The following is a 19,337-nucleotide window of genomic DNA, read 5'->3' as shown; positions in this document are numbered from 1 at the left end:
GTTTTATGTTTTTTAGGATTGCAAAGGATGCTGGAGCATATCTAAGCATACAATTGATACAATTAAAATGACAGTGTATTTTATGAATTTATTTAAACATTTAAGAAAAATGATCTGACAAATCACAGTTCAGGGAAATGTTTTCACAGGACAATCACAGAGAAAAACAAAAGAAAAGAGTCATTCTTTTTACATTTTAATATCGATGTAAAAAATAAAATGTTAAGGTACATGCTAACAGAATGCTAAACAAGAGTGCTAAACAAACCTATAGCATTACACATTCACCACCATTTGCTATGAAAATGATAAAACGGATCCAGTTACAAAATATATTGCTTTGAGATTCACAAAAGACTAATATAATTTCCTTGGCAATAAAACAAGAGCAGTTGTTGCAGATTCTCTATAATTTGGGACACTGCAGTCACAAAACGTGTCACAAACTCAACTTTGAAAGGTACACTACATGTAATGAAGCACATACAGCACATTGGGGAAAAAAATTCAGACAAAACACTTGCTTGTTTACTCTGAAAATGAGCAACAATATTTAATTTAGCATCCTATTCAAAACTGAATGTAGTGAATTGTTCCATGTGAATTCATTTATTAGAATTTTCTGGATTTAAGATAAAAACTACTATGGAATATATAAAAAATAGTGCTACGTTAAAAACTTCCTCTATAATGAAATTGCAAAGCACAATATAGAATAAAAATGTAAAAAGAAACAATAACTGTGTCTAACTTGAGTCTATCCTAAATATACTATAGTTAGACATTTACCATCTAAAATGTTATAATTATCATGCTTAATTTACCAGTAATTCATAATTTCAAGAAACGAATATTTTATAAAATCCCCAATACCGCCGAAAGAAATACAAAATATAGTTGTTTAAAATAATTTGCATTATTTTGCAAATGAAAATGTAATAGAAAACTTCACATTATGTATATAATTGGTAGGTCCCTTAAGCAATGCATAGGAAGTTTGTAATAATACAAGAGCCACAGATCTGCTAAACATTTTTCCCCCTAACATAGCGTTTTGATCTGCGTGCAGGTGTCAAGTCAGTTATGGCTTTTCTTTTTCTCTGATGTCTCTGTTTCGCTGTTTGTTGTACTTCTGACTCTGAATCCGATCCATCTTCTTTAGTGGTCTTTTTAGGTTCATGCATTTGCAGTCTCGTTGATCTTCGTCTGCTTGAAGATGTACTTGACCTACTTTTGAGAACATGCTTTTCAATGGCAAGACCTTTCTCATCCTCATCAGAGATATTTTCTTCACCTTCATCAGATTTTTCTGCAGATGTGAATATGTCTTTTGGGGCCTCCATGGCCACTCTGCTCTCCTCATCTGCTTTGTTTTCTTCTTGATCAGATGTTTCCTCTACCTCCAACACTAAAGTGAAGCCCTCATTTGTACTGGACTCAAGCTTTTGCTTTTCTGTCTCCACATGTTGCTCTATCACTTCCTCCATTTCACCTGTCTCTTCTAATTTCTTGCTATTTTGCTCCATAACCTCTTCGTTATCCTCATCTGTTTGAGGTTTATTTACTATTTTCTCTTTCAGCTCCTCTTGAGATTCACCTGCATCTGTCTTGGTGTCTTCATGTATATTACAATCTCCATCTGATTTAGTCCCTTCTGCATTTTTCTGCTGTATTTCTCCACCCAAATTGCTGCCCTCAAAAACTGCTGCAGGTACATCTGAGCTCAGCTCTACATTATCTGCTGTAAATGTCACTTCAACTGTCTCAGTTTGTTCCATAACCACCTCCTTGACTTGCTCGCTATCTTCATCATGCTCTTGTTTGCGAAGACGTTTTGATTTTCTTGGAGCAGCTATTTCAACAGTCAGTCTTTTTCTCAGGGTTCTCCTTTCCACTGCTGTTTCCTCCAAACCAAAAGAGCTTCCTTGCACTGCTTCCTCATTTTCTCTTTCCTGGAGTGGTTTCTCTTCCTCCTGTGCACTTGAGACCTCATCCTCCTGTTCCTTGAGCACCTGTACATCTCTCTCAAAATGTTCCTCTTGAGTCTTGTTCTGCTTAGTGTTTTCTGGGCTGGCACTGCTACTTTCATTGATTTCAAACAGGACTTCATTTCCTTCCTCTACAGCATCATCTTTTGCCCCTGTTTCTTCTGCCTTTCCTTCTATATTTTCCTGAATAATGCCTTCTCCTTCTTTTGTCTTTGAATTTTCAAATTCAGCAATGCTCTCTTCAGCATTTAATGCCCTATTCTCCTTCTCCATAGGGATATTTAAATCATCAGCTGTTTCCTGTATTGCTGAGTCATTTTCATTTCCACATATGTTGTCCTTTGTTACTTTTTCTGACTCCACCTCTTGTCTGTGGAGGTGTTTTGATTTTCTTCTTGGTGTAGACTGGACTGTTACTGTTCGGTATCTGAGACTTCTTCTTGTAATGAAGGGTGCTTCTTGATCCGAGCTTTCTACAACAACCTTCTCCTCCACAGCTGTTGTCTTAAGTTCATTTGTCGGATTGGTTTCCCCCACATTTTCCTCTTTTGACAGTGCTAATTCTTGTTGAGCAACATCCTCTTCTACTGAGCTTGTTCTTTTGTTCTCCTGAATATTCTCCTCGTGTTTCTGGCCTGCGTTTTCCTGTGGAGGCTCCGCTTTTTCTTCATCTTGAACACCCCCCTCTACATTTTTTTGTGTTTCCACCAGAATTTCATTTTCAGTTGTTTTAATTGAGCTCTTGGTCTTGTCTTCTTCATCATCTGTAGATTTGTCAGGCAAAGCTTCATCCACCTTTCCTTTATCAATTGATATGTCTATCTCTTGCTCATATGAAGTAGTTTCCACTTCTCTACTCATGGAAGCCATATTTCCATCTTCATCAAGACTGTTCACACTGGCCTCTACTGTAATAATCGGTAGACAGACATTCGCAGTCTCTACTGTTGTTGATGAGGTTTCTTCATTTCCACTCATATCTGCTTCTTTCACTGGTTCCAACTCCGCTGTGTGGAGACGTGTAGATTTTCTTGTCTTCTTTGTAGATGTGACTGGCTTTCCACTGATCCTCACACTTCTCCTTGTGATCCTTTCGCTTTTATTTTCATTGGTTTCAGAGCTTTCCATCTGTGCGACCTTCTCTTGAATGGTGGTCTCTTCTATAATGCATGTTTGCTCGTTGCAAAGCACTGGAACTTTATCCACCTCCATGGGTTTTTCTGCCTCGGCTGTTTCTTTCTCATTTTTAACCAATGGCTCATTTTCATGTTGCTCTAAATTGGCATCCTCTCTTCCCATCTCAGGAGCCGCATCATTCTCTAAGCTTGTTTCCTTGATCTGCATCCAGTTGATTTCTTCAAACCTTTTCTCTATTACATCCTCATCAGGTTCTCCTTCTACAAGTGGGATAATCTTCTCAGTATCCTCTTCCACTGGCTCCATCTCAGCTGAATTTGCTTCCTTGTTCTCCATCCTGTTGACTTCTTGATCCATTTCTTCAACTGTCATTTCTGTCATTGAAACTGATTCAGTTTTACTCTTGGTCACCACTGTTTGTCTTTCTTGATGTTCAACATCTGTTTCAGCTTCTTGTTTTTGTACACGTCTAGATTTCCTTCTTGGTGGTGACTGAACTTTTATTGTTCTACGTCTGAGACTTCTCTCTGTGCTGACCGGTACCTCCTCTTCTAAGATTTCCTGAACAGCTTCTGGTGCCTCCTGAGTAAGACCACTAAGTTCTACACCACTGTCCATTTGTTTCTCTTTTAAAGCAATATCTTGATCATTTTCTGCCATTTTTGTTGCTTCTGGATGCTCTTTAGATGTTACAGCTTCTTCCACATCCTCTTCTACAACTGCCTTATATTCCTCTACAATCTCCTTTACATCATTTTGTCCCTCCAAATCTTCTGTTGGTTTCTGCTCCTCAAACGTCATGTCTTGTTTATCATGTTTATTCTGTTCTTCAACTGTGTTTTCTTCCTCCATTTTGTTCTTTTCTTCCTCAGGGGTCTTTTCAGTATCTTCCTCTTTTTGTAGTTCTTCTTGCTGTTCCTCATTTTCTGATGTCTGGATACGTTGTTGATATTCACTTTTGTCTGGTTCATCTAGTTCCAGTTGTTCCTCTGTCTGGGAATGCGTTAGGACTTCTAAAGTGTCACACTCTCCTTCTGTATTTTGGGAAAGGTTTGTGTTTAAATCTACAATTACTACAGTGGCTTTTTGCAGCTGTATTATTGGAGTACCATCATCTTTCTCTACCTCCTCATCAGGTTCTGCTTCCACAAATGAGACCTCCTGTACAATCTGAGGTGCCTCATTTTTATCATCTGTTTCTACACCCATCAGCGGTTCAGATGTCTCGGGTTCAACAGCTGAAATTTCTTCAAGATTTGTGTTTGCTATTTCACCAATACTTTCCAAATTGGGCTCTACTGTAATTACTGGTATACACAAGTTCACAGTCTCTTCTGTCTTTTCTGAGGTTTCTTCATATTTATTTTCACTCATATCTGCTGCTTTTACTGGTTCCAACTCTGCTTTGTGGAGACGTTTAGATTTTCTGGTCTTCTGTGTAGATTCTGTGACTGATTTTGCACTGAGCCTGAGACTTCTTCTTGTGATCCTTTCATTGTCACTTTGATTGGTTTCAGTGCTTTCTACCTGTGAGGTCTTCTCCCCTATTTGAATAGTGGTCTCCTCAATAATGTGCGTTTGCTCCTTGTTAACCACTGGGTCAATTTCCATGGGCTTTTCTGTCTCATCTGTTTCTTTCTGATTTTTAACCAATGGCTCATTTTCCTGTTGCTCTAAATTGGCTTTTTCTACCATTTCAGGTGCCTTCTCATCTGTGTCCTTTGTCATATCAAAATTAGTTTCCTTGTTCTCTATCTCATTGGTTTCTTCAAATCCTTTTTTTATTATTTCCTCATCATGTTTTTCTTCAATAAGTGGTATAATCTCATCAGTAGCCTCTAAAGTTGATTTTTGAAGCGTTTCCTCTTTATCATTTATTTCTTCACCTTCTTTGTGCATATCATCAACTCCCTTTTCTGTTATTGGGACTTCTCTAGTTTTATCTTCAAAAACTTCAGCTTCTTGTTTTTGTACACGTCTAGATTTCCTTCTTGGTGGTGACTGAACTTTTATTGTTCTACGTCTGAGACTTCTCTCTGTGCTGACTGGTACCTCCTCTTCTAAGATTTCCTGATCAGCTTCTGGTGCCTCCTGAGTAAGACCACTAATTTCTACACCACTGTCCATTTGTTTCTCTTTTAAAGCAATATCTTGATCATTTTCTGCCATTGTTGTTGCTTCTGGATGCTCTTTAGATGTTACAGCTTCTTTCATGTCTTCATCTACGACTGCCTTATATTCCTCTACAATCTCCTTTACATCATTTTGTCCCTCCAAATCTTCTGTTGGTTTCTGCTCCTCAAACGTCATGTCTCGTTTATCATGTTTATTCTGTTCTTCAACTGTCTTTTCTTCCTCCATTTTGTTCTTTTCTTCCTCAGGGGTCTTTTCAGTATCTTCCTCTTTTTGTAGTTCTTCTTGCTGTTCCTCATTTTCTGATGTCTGGATACGTTGTTGATATTCACTTTTGTCTGGTTCATCTAGTTCCAGTTGTTCCTCTGTCTGGGAATGCGTTATGACTTCTAGAGTGTCACACTGTCCTTCTGTATTTTGGGAAAGGTTTGTGTTTAAATCTACAATTACTACAGTGGCTTTTTGCAGCTGTATTATTGGAGTACCATCATCTTTCTCTACCTCCTCATCAGGTTCTGCTTCCACAAATGAGACCTCCTGTACAATCTGACGTGCCTCATTTTTATCATCTGTTTCTACACCCATCCGCGGTTCAGACGTCTCGGGTTCAACAGCTGTAGTTTCTTCAAGATTTGTGTTTGCTATTTCACCAATACTTTCCAAATTGGGCTCTACTGTAATTACTGGTATACACACGTTCACAGTCTCTTCTGTCTTTTCTGAGGTTTCTTCATATTTATTTTCACTCATATCTGCTGCTTTTACTGGTTCCAACTCTGCTTTGTGGAGACGTTTAGATTTTCTGGTCTTCTGTGTAGATTCTGTGACTGATTTTGCACTGAGCCTGAGACTACTTCTTGTGATCCTTTCATTGTCACTTTGATTGGTTTCAGTGCTTTCTACCTGTGAGGTCTTCTCCTCTATCTGAGTAGTGGTCTCCTCAATAATGTGCGTTTGCTCCTTGTTAACCACTGGGTCAATTTCCATGGGCTTTTCTGTCTCATCTGTTTCTTTCTGATTTTTAACCAATGGCTCATTTTCCTGTTGCTCTAAATTGGCTTCTTCTACCATTTCAGGTGCCTTCTCATCTGTGTCCTTTGTCATATCAAAATTAGTTTCCTTGTTCTCTATCTCGTTGGTTTCTTCAAATCCTTTTTTTATTATTTCCTCATCATGTTTTTCTTCAATAAGTGGTATAATCTCATCAGTAGCCTCTAAAGTTGATTTTTGAAGCGTTTCCTCTTTATCATCTATTTCTTCTCCTTCTTTGTGCATTTCATCAACTCCCTTTCCTGTTATTGGGACTTCTCTAGTTTTATCTTCAAAAACTTCAGCTTCTTGTTTTTGTACACGTCTAGATTTCCTTCTTGGTGGTGACTGAACTTTTATTGTTCTACGTCTGAGACTTCTCTCTGTGCTGACCGGTACCTCCTCTTCTAAGATTTCCTGGACAGCTTCTGGTGCCTCCTGAGTAAGACCACTAATTTCTACACCACTGTCCATTTGTTTCTCTTTTAAAGCAATATCTGCCTCCTGAATTATTTTGTCTGCCATTGTTGTTGCTTCTGGATGATCTTTAGATGTTACAGCTTCTTCCACATCTACATCTATGGCTGCCTCATAATCCTCTACAATCTCTGTCTCCTTTACATAATTTTGTCCTTCCAAATCTTCTGTTGGTTTCTGCTCCTCAAACGTCATGTCTTGTTTATCAAGTTTATTCTGTTCTTCAACTGTGTTTTCTTCCTCTGTTTTGTTCTCTTCTTCCTCAGGGGTCTTTTCAGTATCTTCCTCTTTTTGTAGTTCTTCTTGCTGTTCCTCATTTTCTGATGTCTGGATACATTGTTGATATTCACTTTTATCTGGTTCATCCAGTTCCAGTTGTTCCTCTGTCTGGGAATGGACTTGTGGAGTGTCATGCTCTCCTTCTGTATTTTGGGAAAGGTTTGTGTTTAAATCTACAAGTACTACAGTGGCTTTTTGCAGCTGTATTATTGGAGTACCATCATCTTCCTCTACCTCCTCATCAGGTTCTGCTTCCACAAATGAGACCTCCTGTACAATCTGAGGTGCCTCATTTTTATCATCTGTTTCTACACCCATGAGAAGTTCAGACGTCTCAGGTTCAACAGCTGAAGTTTTCTCAACGTTTGTAATTTGTATTTCATCAGGACTTTCCAAGCTGGTCTCTACTGTAATTACTGGTATACACACATTCACAGTCCTTTCTGTTGTTGCTGAGGTTTCTTCACATTTATTTTTACTCGTATCTGCTTCTTTTACTGGTTCCAACTCTGCTTTGTGGAGACGTTTAGATTTCCTGGTCTTCTGTGTAGATTCTGTGACTGATTTTGCACTGAGCCTGAGACTTCTTCTTGTTATCCTTTCATTGTCACTTTGATTGGTTTCAGTGCTTTCCACCTGTGAGGTCTTCTCCTCTATTTGAATAGTGGTCTCCTCTATAACATATGTTTGCTCCTTGTTAACCACTGGATCCATCTCCATGGGTTTTTCTGTCTCAGCTGTTTCATTCACATTTTTAATCAATGGTTCATTTTTCTGTTGCTCTAAATTGGTTTCTTCTCCCATCTCAGGTGCCTCCTCAACTGTGTCCTTTGTCACAGCTAAATTTGTTTCCTTGTTCCCAGCGTCTTTTTCTACCACATCCTCTTCAGGTTCTGCTTCTACAATTTCATCCTCATTCTGATTGTTTTCATTTTTATTGCTTTCCACCAGGTTGCTCTGAGGATTGTGCATTGTGGCCAAATCTCCTGTTGGCTTTTGCTCCTCAAATGCCATGTCTTGTTCATCGAGTTTGTTTAGCTCTTCAGCTGTGCTCTTTTCTTCCTCTATTTTTTCTTCCTCAGGGATCATTTCAGTGTCTTCCTGTGTTTGTATTTCTTCTTTTTGTTCCTCCTCTTCTGATGCCACATTGCACAGTTCTTGTTCACTTTTATCTGGTTTATCCAGTTCCAGATGTTCCTCCATTTGGGAATGTTTTAAGACTTCTGGACTCTCAACCTCCTCTGTATTTTGGGAAAGTTTGTTCAAATCTACATGTACTACTGTGGCTTTTTGTATTTTTATTACTGGAGTACCATCCTCTATCCCTCTCTCCTCATCAGGTTCTGCTACTTTTTCTTGATCATCTATTTCTACACCCATCAGTAGCTCGGATTTCTCAGTATCAACAGCTGCAGTTTCCACAGTTTTCATATCATCAAGTCTTTCTGTTGTAATAATTGGTAAACAGACATTCACGGTCTCTTCTGTTGAAGTTTTTTCATCTTCATTTCTAATCATGTTTGGTTCTTCCACTGGCTCCAACTCAGCTAAATTTATTTCCTTGTTCTCCATCTTGTTTACCTCTTGATCCATTTCTTCAACTCTCTTTTCTGTTGTTGAGATTGATTCACTTTTACTCTTGGGCACCACTGCATGTCTTTCCTGATGTTCAACATCTGGTTCAGCTTCTTGATTTTGTACACGTCTAGATTTCCTTCTCAGTGGAGACTGAACTCTTATTGTTCTACGTCTAAGACTTATTTCTGTCCTGACTGGTGCCTCCTCTTCCTGGACATTTTTCTCCTGAGCAAGACTGCTCATCTCTACACAAATGTCTCTTTGTCTAACTAAATTTGCTTCTTTGTTCTCCATCGTTTTGATTTCTTTAACTTTTTCTGTTACGTCCTCATCAGGTTCTGCTTCTACAGGTGGGATGTCCTTTTCAGTACCTTCTGTAATCTGAGGTGTTTTCTCTTTGTCATCTATTTCTGTTGCTTTCAGCACTTCAGAAATTCCAGTTTCAATGACTACTGTTTCATCAACATTTGTGTTTGCCTTTTCACCCTCCTCTGTACCTATTTCCTTTGCAATAACTTCATCCCTTTCTGAGTTTTCATCAGTCCTGAATTTTGCCTCAACTTGTGGCTCAACACTTTCCACCTGCTGAACCACTGCTTTGCTACGTGTAGATCTCCTAACAGGGGTGATTTTGATTGTTTTCGAAGTGCTTCTGAGACATCTAACTGTCACCCCAGGGTCAACAGGTTGATCTCTAAGACTTGTTGATCTACTTGGGGTGTCAGTAGATCCTTTCTTTTGAGCTTGTTTGCCTTGTTTGGGAATCAACTTATCTGCATCGTCTTTAGCTTGTTCAGTGTCTCTTCTCTCCTCTGGTTTCTCAACTTGGCTTGAAAGAACAACCTCTGTGGTTTCAGGTTCTGGCTCACCCTCTTGTTCTTCATATCCAGTTGATTGTTCTGGAGTTATTTTACCATCAGCTGCTGCATTATATGCTTCTCTTGTGTCCAATGTACCATCTTGTTTCTCCATTCTCATAATTTCTTCATCTGCTTGTTCCTCAGTTGACACTGACTTCATTTCATCTTGTTCAGCAATATCTATCTCTCCGTGATTATCACTTGCCTCTTTAGGAGAAAGTTTGGCTTCAGTCATCATAGAGCTATTCTCCACTGTCTCCTCATCCTCTTCAGGTGTTGTTTTCAATTTGGGCACCTCAGCAGACTCTACAGATGACTGTTGTGGTGCTTCTTCTTGGTCTATTTCTGAAATTTCTGGAACTACATCTACATCTACAGTTTCCCCAACCTGTATGATTTCAGCATCCATAGTAAAATCAGTTTCCACTGTAAGCTTGTCTTTTTCATTGTATTCCTCAACCTTAGACTCTTCTGCTTTGTTAGCAAGAGTCCCTGATTGATCTGTCTCTTCTAAAGATTCAGTATTGTTATATGTTTCAACAGTCCCACTCACAGCCTTTTCCTCTTCAGGTTCATCCAGCATTTGCTTTATTTCTTCCTTCTCTGCCTCACACACAGTTTTATCTGTCTCAACCTCTTTGTTCTTTTCTAAATTCTCAATTTTTTCCTCTTCAGTTCCTGTACTCATCTTGACAATTTCTATATCCACCACAGACTGAAGTTGGCTTTGGTCAATAGACCCTATAGTGGCTCTTTGTATTACTACAGTGTGCTCCTTATTAACCATTTCGCATTCCTTCTCACTGCCTCCTTGGCTCTTTATTTCCCCAGCTGTGGTGAAGTGGGTGACTGGAGTCCCCTCTGATGTAGCTGTGACTTTGTCTTTTTCAATTTCCCATTCCTCCTCTTTCTGTGAACTTCTAACCTCTGAAATGTTTGTCACAGTTGTAGTTACTGTGTCTGTTGTACTCTGCCAAATTAGAGAAGACAGATGTTAATGACTGTACTAAAAGTAAGTGTGAAAATTTGAAAAAAGGACATTTTAAGTACATAATAATACTGTTCAAGCTGTTTATTAATGAAACAAACATAAACCATAGGTTTATTTGGTTGTATTCATACCCTGAGAGTTTCTGATTCTTTTACAGAAAAAGTATCATCAAGATGTTCCTCGGTTGCCACTTCAATTGGACTTTCAACTCCTGCCTCAATGTCTTCCACCCTTTGTGAGGCATAGTTAATTATGAACATAATGTAGTAATTAATACTGATATATGGTATTCTGCTGACAAGTAATGTTACCTGATAATGATCTTTGAAAGCCTCTCCTCTGAATTTTCTCTGATAGCTCTGCGTTTCAGGTCGCTACCTCTGCCACGCCTTGTGACAGGTATGTCATCTACTTCTGTAACAGTGAAGAACATCAGTTAGATTTGGCTGGAGAGACTTTATTGAACAAATTATTGTTCAAAAAAAAGATTATACTTGCCTTTGGTGATGTCTGTAATGGTCTCCTCCTAAAGTTAATATCAATATTGGATATAAGATTTACTTCATAATATACTTCATAATTTACAGATTCAATATGAATTTAACAATTCAGTCTAATTTATTAATCAAATCAAATTGTTAAAAATTTAATTAGTTTGCCAACACATTTTGTGAGAATTTCATTTGCATATGCCAATGAAATCCCAATCTTTTAGCAGAAGGAACTAGATGAAATATCCTGAATGATATCAATTCCACAATCTGACTTGTGATGCAGCCTGGAATCATAATCACACATTGTGCATTCATTTGGCCAGAGGTGGACTGGTCCCCCGACTAAGCCTGGTTTCTCCCAAAGTTTTTTTTTTTTTTTTTTTTTTTTTTTTTTATCTTCTCCATTCTGTCACCTGATGGAATTTTGGGTTCTTTGCCAATGTTGCCTTTGGTTTGCGTAGTTGGGGACACTTAGGGCCTGATTTACTAAACGGGGCAAATTAGCGTGAGAGTGTAATTTCGCAAATGCGCCGATGGGAGTGGCAAGTTTTGCACCTGATCTACTGCTGACGCACAAATTAAAGAACACAGACGATCTAAAAATTAGCATTGGGTCTTAAATAAATAGAGCTGATGCTCATCAGGTATGTGTCGACACAGGCGCAACTTGTAATCTGTCAATCTTCTAATCTGCTTGGCAAATTATATGTTCGGACAACGTCTTCCTCTGGCATTCCATAGAAATTAATATGAGTGGAAAATATTTTCTCCCTTCTACCACGTGCTCTCTTTTTTCTGCTGTGTCTCCTCCTAGCAGCAACATTTGCAGCCATGTCACAAAATAGGTTAAGACATGCTTTTTTGGGGCGTTAAATCATGGTGCAAATATCAATAAACTGACGAGCGTAAACATTAGTAATTTGTGTTGTGTGATTCATTTAAATACTCTCTTTCCATAAATTTTGCATCTGAAGGGGAAACTCCTACAAATGCATATGCAATAAGGCCAGCCGCAAAACAACTCAGTTTTGCACTGCGTGTCTTTAGTAAATCCAGACAGTAGCTTTTCAACGCCAAAAGAGGGTTTGTGCTGGCGCAAGCTGTTAGTCAATCTGGCCCTTAATATTCAGCAATATTACTGACCTGATTGTATCAGATGAGAAATTAACTGAGCTATATGATGACATCATTGTTTTCTTCAGAGCTGAAGAGCATTGTTAATCATATTGAATTGTTCTGAATTTGCCATATATATATATATATATATATATATATATATATATATATATATATTTTTTTTTTTTTTTTTTTTTTTTTTAATCAAATTGGAAACTAGTTAATCAAATCTATTTTCTGTGAACACAAAGTTAATTAATACAAAGGTAACAGAATCAAAAATTCTTGTACCACAATCTCAGCTGTATATTCAGTGGTTTCCTGAACCTTTGTGATCTCAATTTCCATGGGAGCAGTGACGTCATCTTCCTCAAAATTCAGTTTACTTACAACCGGGTCCTTCTCTGCTAATAAAGAAAAACATGATTAGGGCTGTAATCCATTACACAGTTTAATCATATTATTTAAATGATATTAATTAATTAATTAATTAATCAGAATTATTATCACAAGTAAAAGAAAAGCTACCAGATTAAGATGATTCAAAGACATCATCATGTCAGACAAAAGCACTGAATAGCCAAAAAATGGCTTTAGAAGTCAGTGTATTGTTTGTTTGTTTTTTATTTACATATCACTGAAGCTAAAAATACAGGCATTTTCCTTACCTTTTAGCTTCAACTTCTGTAGGTTTTTTGCTATTAGAGTTCTCTGAAAAGGGCTTCCTATTTTCTCTACTTCCCACAGAATCTCTTTGTCTGCTGGATATATACTGAAGTACTTTTCACAAACTGTAAAGAAAGAGTTACCAAATGTAGAAACCAGGAATAATATCTGTTATGTGAGAAAAGGTGACATTTGACCAGAATGTAAGTCTGTTTCTATACCTTTATACATAGCTTTTGAAAGAGGATACTTTAACCCTATTAACTCCTTTCTGAAGCTACCAACAAAGTCTTCCAGTATCTTCACGCCATGGCCCTTGCCCCGGTGACACTTCCTGACAAATACTGTGTCCATGACAGGAAGTTGATAACACTGGGTCAAGAAGTTTCTGCACAAGCTACCTGTAATTGAAGAGTAATGTGAAGTTTTCTAAAAGGTAAAAACAACAAGAAAGAGGTCTGGAAGTGTACATAAGGCTTTGAAGGAACTTTCATTACCTTTGGGTTTGTATGAGTAAAAGCCAATGGCCTCTCCATCCTTCCATAGTATTTTTGCACTTTCATGCTCACAATGGCAGAGAAAGGAAACATCTTCACTGCTCTTCTCATGTCTCAACACAATTCTGTTGAGAACATAAAGGACTATCCTCTCCCCAAGAGTACTGACCTACGATAAGCATGGCACTAGTCTTGTAGTGGTTTTAAAAATGTATTCAACTGATCTCTGATTTTCAAAGTAAGCATTAATGGCCTTACATAAAAAAGATAAAACACTGACCTTGATCAGGCCTGTTCTTGAGGGCTCTGCTGTTTTAAGAACATCTTCAACTCCCCACCATTGTCCCAACAAATAAAGCCCAACAACTGCAAATATAATGTACTAAGTCTGGTGAAATATACAGTGTTAACATCACAATATGTTACAAATTATTCTGATTTTCATATCTTCTGACCATATTACCTGTGGTAAAGTCGTCAGGTGAGAACAATGCAAGGAGCTTCTTTTTAGAATCCATTCCATATAGAGGGACAAAACTCACATTGCAGAGTCCAATGGCTATCTGTCACCAAGAGAACATACTTGAAAATGTGAACATGTTTTGAAACCACATTGTTCATATAAGAAATGTTGTTTATAGAGTATTGCCATCAAAAATAAAAAGTGTGAAAATATAATCAACAATAATATTAAACTTTCCTGAGAATTAAATATAAATTTTGAAGGGAAAGGATGCAGACATTATAGATAGCACCTCCCATCTTACCTGTTTGGAATCAGATAGGCTGAGGAACTCAGATGTTTCATGATTTCTGTAGGGGAGCTGAGACATGTATTCCTCGGCTGCCAGCTCTAAGGACTCATGATCCACATTTGTCAGAGTATCTACAGGGAATGCCATCCTATGGAAGAAATGATAGAATTTGTTATATGTATAAAAAAAAAAAAAAAAAAAAAAAACGCATAATATCTAAAAATGTATGTCTTAACTTGGCTATGGAAGTTGTAAATGATAATGTACAACTGCTTATTGCTCCTTTATTTTGAGTGTGGTTTGGGACCAACATATTTACAATAAAAACAGTAATATTGTGAAATATTATTACAATTTAAAGTAACTATTATCTATTTGAATATATTTTAAAATGTAATTCAATACTGTGAGGGCAAAGCTGAATTTTCAGCAGCCATAGTTCAACAGCCTTGATTCTGATTGGTCAATAGCTGTTGCAGTGCGCTGTTGATGCATACTTGGCACGTCACGCCATTACATTGTTGTTATTTTTGTTCTTCAAATCGGAACAAAGCATTTGTCATAGAAAGCATGCAGAACTTACCTGTTTTTTTTTAAATTCCCATCGATTATAATATGTTTTAACTCACGATAAAACACGGCTATGACCGCTTCACCCAATGGTTCTGTGTATCACCACATAACACCCTTAGCAACCACTCTTAGCAACATAAACGATATTGTTACTGTATAATGTAGAAGAGTACTGTGAGAAAAAGATTGAGTGAGCGAGTTTATTACCTGCATTCAGATTTAGCATTTTCGTTCAGGTCAGTCCTATGTTCATAATAAAAAACTCTGTTTAAATGTCCAATGTATTATCTTGTCCTTTTAACAGTTATGGGGTTTTCCCGTGACTGACAGCACTAGTCAAAGCATTGGTCAGTAGCGTCTTGTTCCGTGTTCACAACAGTTTAGTCTTTTCAATATAAAAGTCTTCACTACTGACTGACACACTCATAAAGACAGTCTTTGCCACCATCTAATGGTGTAATATTGTAAGTTCTGTTGCTGTTCACAGTCAGAGATTATTTTTTTTCTGGCGGAAGGAAGCCTTTTTAGTGATTTTACTTCATTAATGTTGCATTGATACATTTTGGCTTTTAATATTTGTTTTGTTTGGTAACCATTTTATAAAAGCAATAAGTTATTCGAGGCTTGTGCTGTATCATAAATAAGTTGCGGCTGAAGGGGTTGCCTAACAGCGCCTTTCAGCCGTGACTTATTCACGATACAGCACAGCCTCGAGTACCTTATTGCTTACATATTATTGTTTTTATATATTAAATCAACATTTATAAATGAGTATATTTTTCTATTTCTCCATTGTTTTAAATTTGATTATGTGGTTCACAATACTTCATAGGATAGCAGTTCTTTCCCTCGCTTAAGTTGTTAAGTACACAGTCTTGTACCTTTGTTGTTTTTTTTTGTCATTTTTTCAAAAACTTTTTTGCTTCTCTTTTGTTGTGATTCACCTCATAGCTGATCGGGTTGATTCATGGCTTATAACTCTTTAATGAAGACTTTTTAAAAATCCTTATGGGAAAAATGAATGGAAAAAATAACGTCCAGAAACAGAACCTCTAAAAAAGGGAGCGGACAGTATTTCAGTCTTCAGTATCACATTATCCTTCTGAAATCATTTTAATATGCTTATTTGGTGTTCATTTCTTATAGACATTTCTTATAATTATCAATGTTGAAAACAGTTGTTCAGCTTAATATTTTTGCAGAAACTGTGATACATTTGTCACGCTGTGGTTGTACGAAGCACATGATGAAGAAAGTTGTAAACAAAAACAGTCTTTATTACAATCCACAAGGCAAACACAGGAGAACACAACCATGAAAACACTTGACGATACAGGACAAGAACTCCGGGCTTAAATTGGGTAATCAAGGTAGAAACAGAACAGGTGTGTATTCTGAGAAAAAAAAAGGCGAACAAAAGCTGTCACTGGGGCATTACCCCTTTCAAAAGGTATTGTACCTAAATAGTGCATATTAGTAACTTAAAGGTACATACTGGTACCAAAAGTGTACATATGATTATGTAAACGGTACATATTAGAAACTTTTTATGGGTTCTGAGATTCTTTGTTCAGTGTAGATTCCTTTGTTACAAATGTCACATTGTCCTCTAACTTAGACTTTGACACTATAGTATGCAAGGCGCTTCATGTCTTCTTAAATGTATCTACCTCTTTAACTGTGGCTTGTTAGGAATGTGATGCTTGCGACATAAGGCTAAGAAATGCCCCTGAGTGATAGAACTGACAGCTGCTCTTGATGATTATTACAGTGGAGATAGAAAAATATATCAATAGATCGCTTAATGCGGAGGTGTGGCACACCAGAATGCCTCAACTCAATCACATAGACATTAGTGGTTCTTGTGCATTTCATAAGAAGTAGCTCTAGAGTCATGGAGCTGAAGAACATATAAGTGGGAGGAGCAACATATATATAGCATACTACAAAAACAAACAAAGTCATGTGTGCTGTGGGCCCCTTTCCTGGTTTGGCATTCGTTTAATGTGTAAAGCTGTCTTACATCTTGCAGCCAAGGCTTTTGTCTTAAAGATCAAGTGTGTATTTTACTTGTACAGACTGCCAAAAGACAAATACTACGTCTGAAAGTGCAAATCCCAATGATAAATGACATACACAGTAAACATTTGCAGTATTATTAGGGAAAAACACTAAATACAAAGCAGAGTAGACACTCCAGAAGCTACAAGAATGAGTCAATTTGTAATTAATTATGCATTTATGAGCACAGACTGAATGTTAGCTCGTGCCTGAACCAGTCAATACAAGAATGTGTTGTTAGTAAGCCACATAACAAAGTGGGTTTGTTCATGTCTGTGCCTATATATTTGATAGTAAAAAACAGTTAAGGGCAGCCTTATGAATTAGTCAATGGCCCTTCTGTCAGGAAACATTACCAGTGAGGCAGAAAAGCAAGCTTTGTGTGCGTGTTGTTGTTTGCTGAAAACCAGATGAACACCTTCCTCATGGCAACCTACCTGCAGGGCAACTGAATATGAATATCAGCTTTTTTTTTTTTTTTTACATTGAGCACAAACATGCTCACTGTAAACTACAACTGCATAACCAGGTTGTCTGAAAGATATCAAACATAACAACTAACCAGCAACTTAGGTTGTCACAATGTGCTAGATTAACAAAATTGATGACAAAAAATGAATGTCAACTTCAGATGAACTCCTTCTTTTACAAGCCAGTCATGTATTGATTCAATTTGATCCATTCAATACGATCAATTCACAGCTATCATATTATATCAGAATAAAAAGTTTGTCTCCAATTTAGAAAATGCATTGTATTTTCGATATACAAGAACAGCAGACATGTATGAAATGTTTTGTACAGAACACATTTAACACATTGCTCATGCTCATTTTAAAGACACGTAGGAGGTGCTTTGCACATGGCTTTTACATGTGACATAGGCCAATATGAAAACAAGCCATGCAAACATTCTACACGTCAACTCAATAGCACACAGTTGTAACATATATCATATTATACAACATACACACTATTTTTGATCAAGCTTTTTATATAAATAAAGGAATCAAAGGCCAGATAAAGTTAAAATACCGAAAGCGGACTTTTTATCTAAAATATAACGCAAGAAAAGGTCTTTAGGGTCGCCAGTGAAATGCATGGGCCCCTAACAAAAGCCTTGAAAGGTTTGGTAACACTGTGTACCCAAAGCGCAAAAGCAGCTAAAGCAGAGTGGGTGTGTGAGTCCCGCCACGCTGCAGGAGGAATCCCTGCATTTAAAGTCCCACGAACTAAAACAAAACTTTAACTTATCCAACACGTCTTGCACATGTTCCTCCATCTCTAGTGACATTTGTGGAGAAACTAGAGACATTTGTGGAACAACACTTCGAAAGAACGTATATTCCCTCGCAACCCTTTGTCTGTTTTTGAACGACAGTCGAAAGGTGTTTCGAGAGGTTTTAAGTAAGGATGGCCAACTATGCTGTGTGCGTATGTGCGTTAAAAATCTTTCGCGTTTAAACATCTATAACATAGATATTAACACACAGTGGGGGGCTTTCGAGCGAAATTAAGCTCACTCTTTAGGTGGACCGAGCAGGATTCGTCAAGTAGCCTAAAGCGCAGGCAAAATATGCAGCCCCCAAAAGCTTGCAATTGCATAACAAACCGCGCACATGTGTCATTAATAATGAACTAACCTTATTAAATATTAGGACTTGCTCTTACATGTTCTGCAAGAGTGTTAAAACAGTTTTGTGCAAACGATTCTCGACACAGAATGACCAGCCTTGGGCAAAAGTGAAGAATTTTAATAAATATGCATGATGTATTCCTTATAAAAAGTGGACCTGATGAACTCGAGCAGGAGCGAGGAGCTTAGTAAACAAACACTAATCCAGTGCGCTGATGATGCGTACTTGGCACGTCACGCCATTACATTGTTCTGATTTGAAGAACAAAAATAACAACAACGCATTTGTCATAGAAAGCAGGCAGAACTTACCTGTTTTTTTTTTTTTATTCCCGTCGATTATAATATGTTTTAATTCCCGAATTGCATCCGTAAATCTCCGTGGATGAATATTACGTGGCTGTTACATTGTAGTTGTGTATGTAAGTGCGAGCTCGTGCCCCCTCCCACACTCTCTTTCCCTCCACTTTGAGAAGCGCACGAGCAGCCAACGAGAGATGAGCGCACAATCGCGTTATGCAATCACATTCACACTGCTTAAAACCTACATTCTAGGTCTAAATCTGGAACGCGCTTGATATTCAAAACAAAAATTATTAAAACACACATGTTTTGTTAGTACAATTTAGAAGTAAACAATTCAATCTTATCATGAGAAATAAATCTTGCAGGTTAGTGTTTTTCTAAAAAAAGTAGTAGGCTAATTCGTTCCCTCGATTTACTAAAACATGCGCACGATTTACTATTTCGTTCATTCATGATTTATAAATCGAGTGAACGAAATAGTAAATTGTGCGCACGATTTATTTATTTATTATTTATTTTTTATTTTTTTCTTGCATGTCATGTGCAGGGCTCTGTATTTTTCAGTGTTGTCCTACTCGAGACCAGTCTTGGTCTTAAAGGGTCATGAAACCCCCCTGTTTTACTATGGTCGTTCACACCTCAAAGCTCAAAAAAGTCTGTGAAAATGGGCGTGTAAAGCTCTGGAAAAGTGGGAGTGTAGAGGGGGGGAAGAGGGTAGAGAACACCCAATGAAGCACAGACATAGAACACACTCATTATAC

General features: G+C 37.5%; 2 protein-coding genes across 2 annotated transcripts; both read right to left on the bottom strand.

Moving 5' to 3' along the window:
• Nucleotides 1-136: 136 nt before the first annotated feature.
• zgc:194398 (midasin AAA ATPase-domain containing protein) lies at nt 137-11,318 on the bottom strand. Its single transcript, XM_067407985.1, has 3 exons — nt 10,784-11,318; nt 10,604-10,703; nt 137-10,451 (listed from the first exon to the last, which is right to left on the bottom strand). Exons 1-3 carry the CDS (start codon nt 10,903-10,905, stop codon nt 1,026-1,028), a joined length of 9,648 nt encoding a protein of 3,215 aa, XP_067264086.1. The 5' UTR covers nt 10,906-11,318; the 3' UTR covers nt 137-1,025.
• On the bottom strand, nt 10,942-18,664 carry fam169aa (family with sequence similarity 169 member Aa). The gene is made up of 9 exons (XM_067408249.1): nt 18,583-18,664; nt 14,013-14,148; nt 13,709-13,808; nt 13,526-13,611; nt 13,246-13,414; nt 12,970-13,149; nt 12,751-12,873; nt 12,374-12,489; nt 10,942-10,998 (listed from the first exon to the last, which is right to left on the bottom strand). The coding sequence occupies exons 2-9, from the start codon at nt 14,145-14,147 to the stop codon at nt 10,942-10,944; spliced, it is 966 nt and encodes a 321-aa protein (XP_067264350.1). The 5' UTR covers nt 14,148; nt 18,583-18,664.
• Nucleotides 18,665-19,337: the final 673 nt, after the last annotated feature.

Source organism: Chanodichthys erythropterus, chromosome 13 (genome assembly GCF_024489055.1).
Source record: "Chanodichthys erythropterus isolate Z2021 chromosome 13, ASM2448905v1, whole genome shotgun sequence".
NCBI lineage: Eukaryota > Metazoa > Chordata > Actinopteri > Cypriniformes > Xenocyprididae > Chanodichthys > Chanodichthys erythropterus.
This window is presented reverse-complemented; position numbering and strand designations above follow the sequence as displayed.

Bases quoted from the DNA above. Each gene is read 5' to 3' on its own strand.
- zgc:194398 (XM_067407985.1), bottom strand. From the start codon at position 10,905: ATGTTCTTCACTGTTACAGAAGTAGATGACATACCTGTCACAAGGCGT. The intron at 10,704-10,783 runs GTAACATTACTT...TGCCTCACAAAG, and splicing joins CTTTCAAAGATCATTATCAG to GGTGGAAGACATTGAGGCAG. The intron at 10,452-10,603 runs GTATGAATACAA...CTAATTTGGCAG, and splicing joins AAGAATCAGAAACTCTCAGG to AGTACAACAGACACAGTAAC.
- fam169aa (XM_067408249.1), bottom strand. From the start codon at position 14,147: ATGGCATTCCCTGTAGATACTCTGACAAATGTGGATCATGAGTCCTTA. The intron at 13,612-13,708 runs GTAATATGGTCA...TTATATTTGCAG, and splicing joins ACCTGACGACTTTACCACAG to TTGTTGGGCTTTATTTGTTG. The intron at 10,999-12,373 runs GTACAAGAATTT...TATTAACTTTAG, and splicing joins AATATACAGCTGAGATTGTG to GAGGAGACCATTACAGACAT.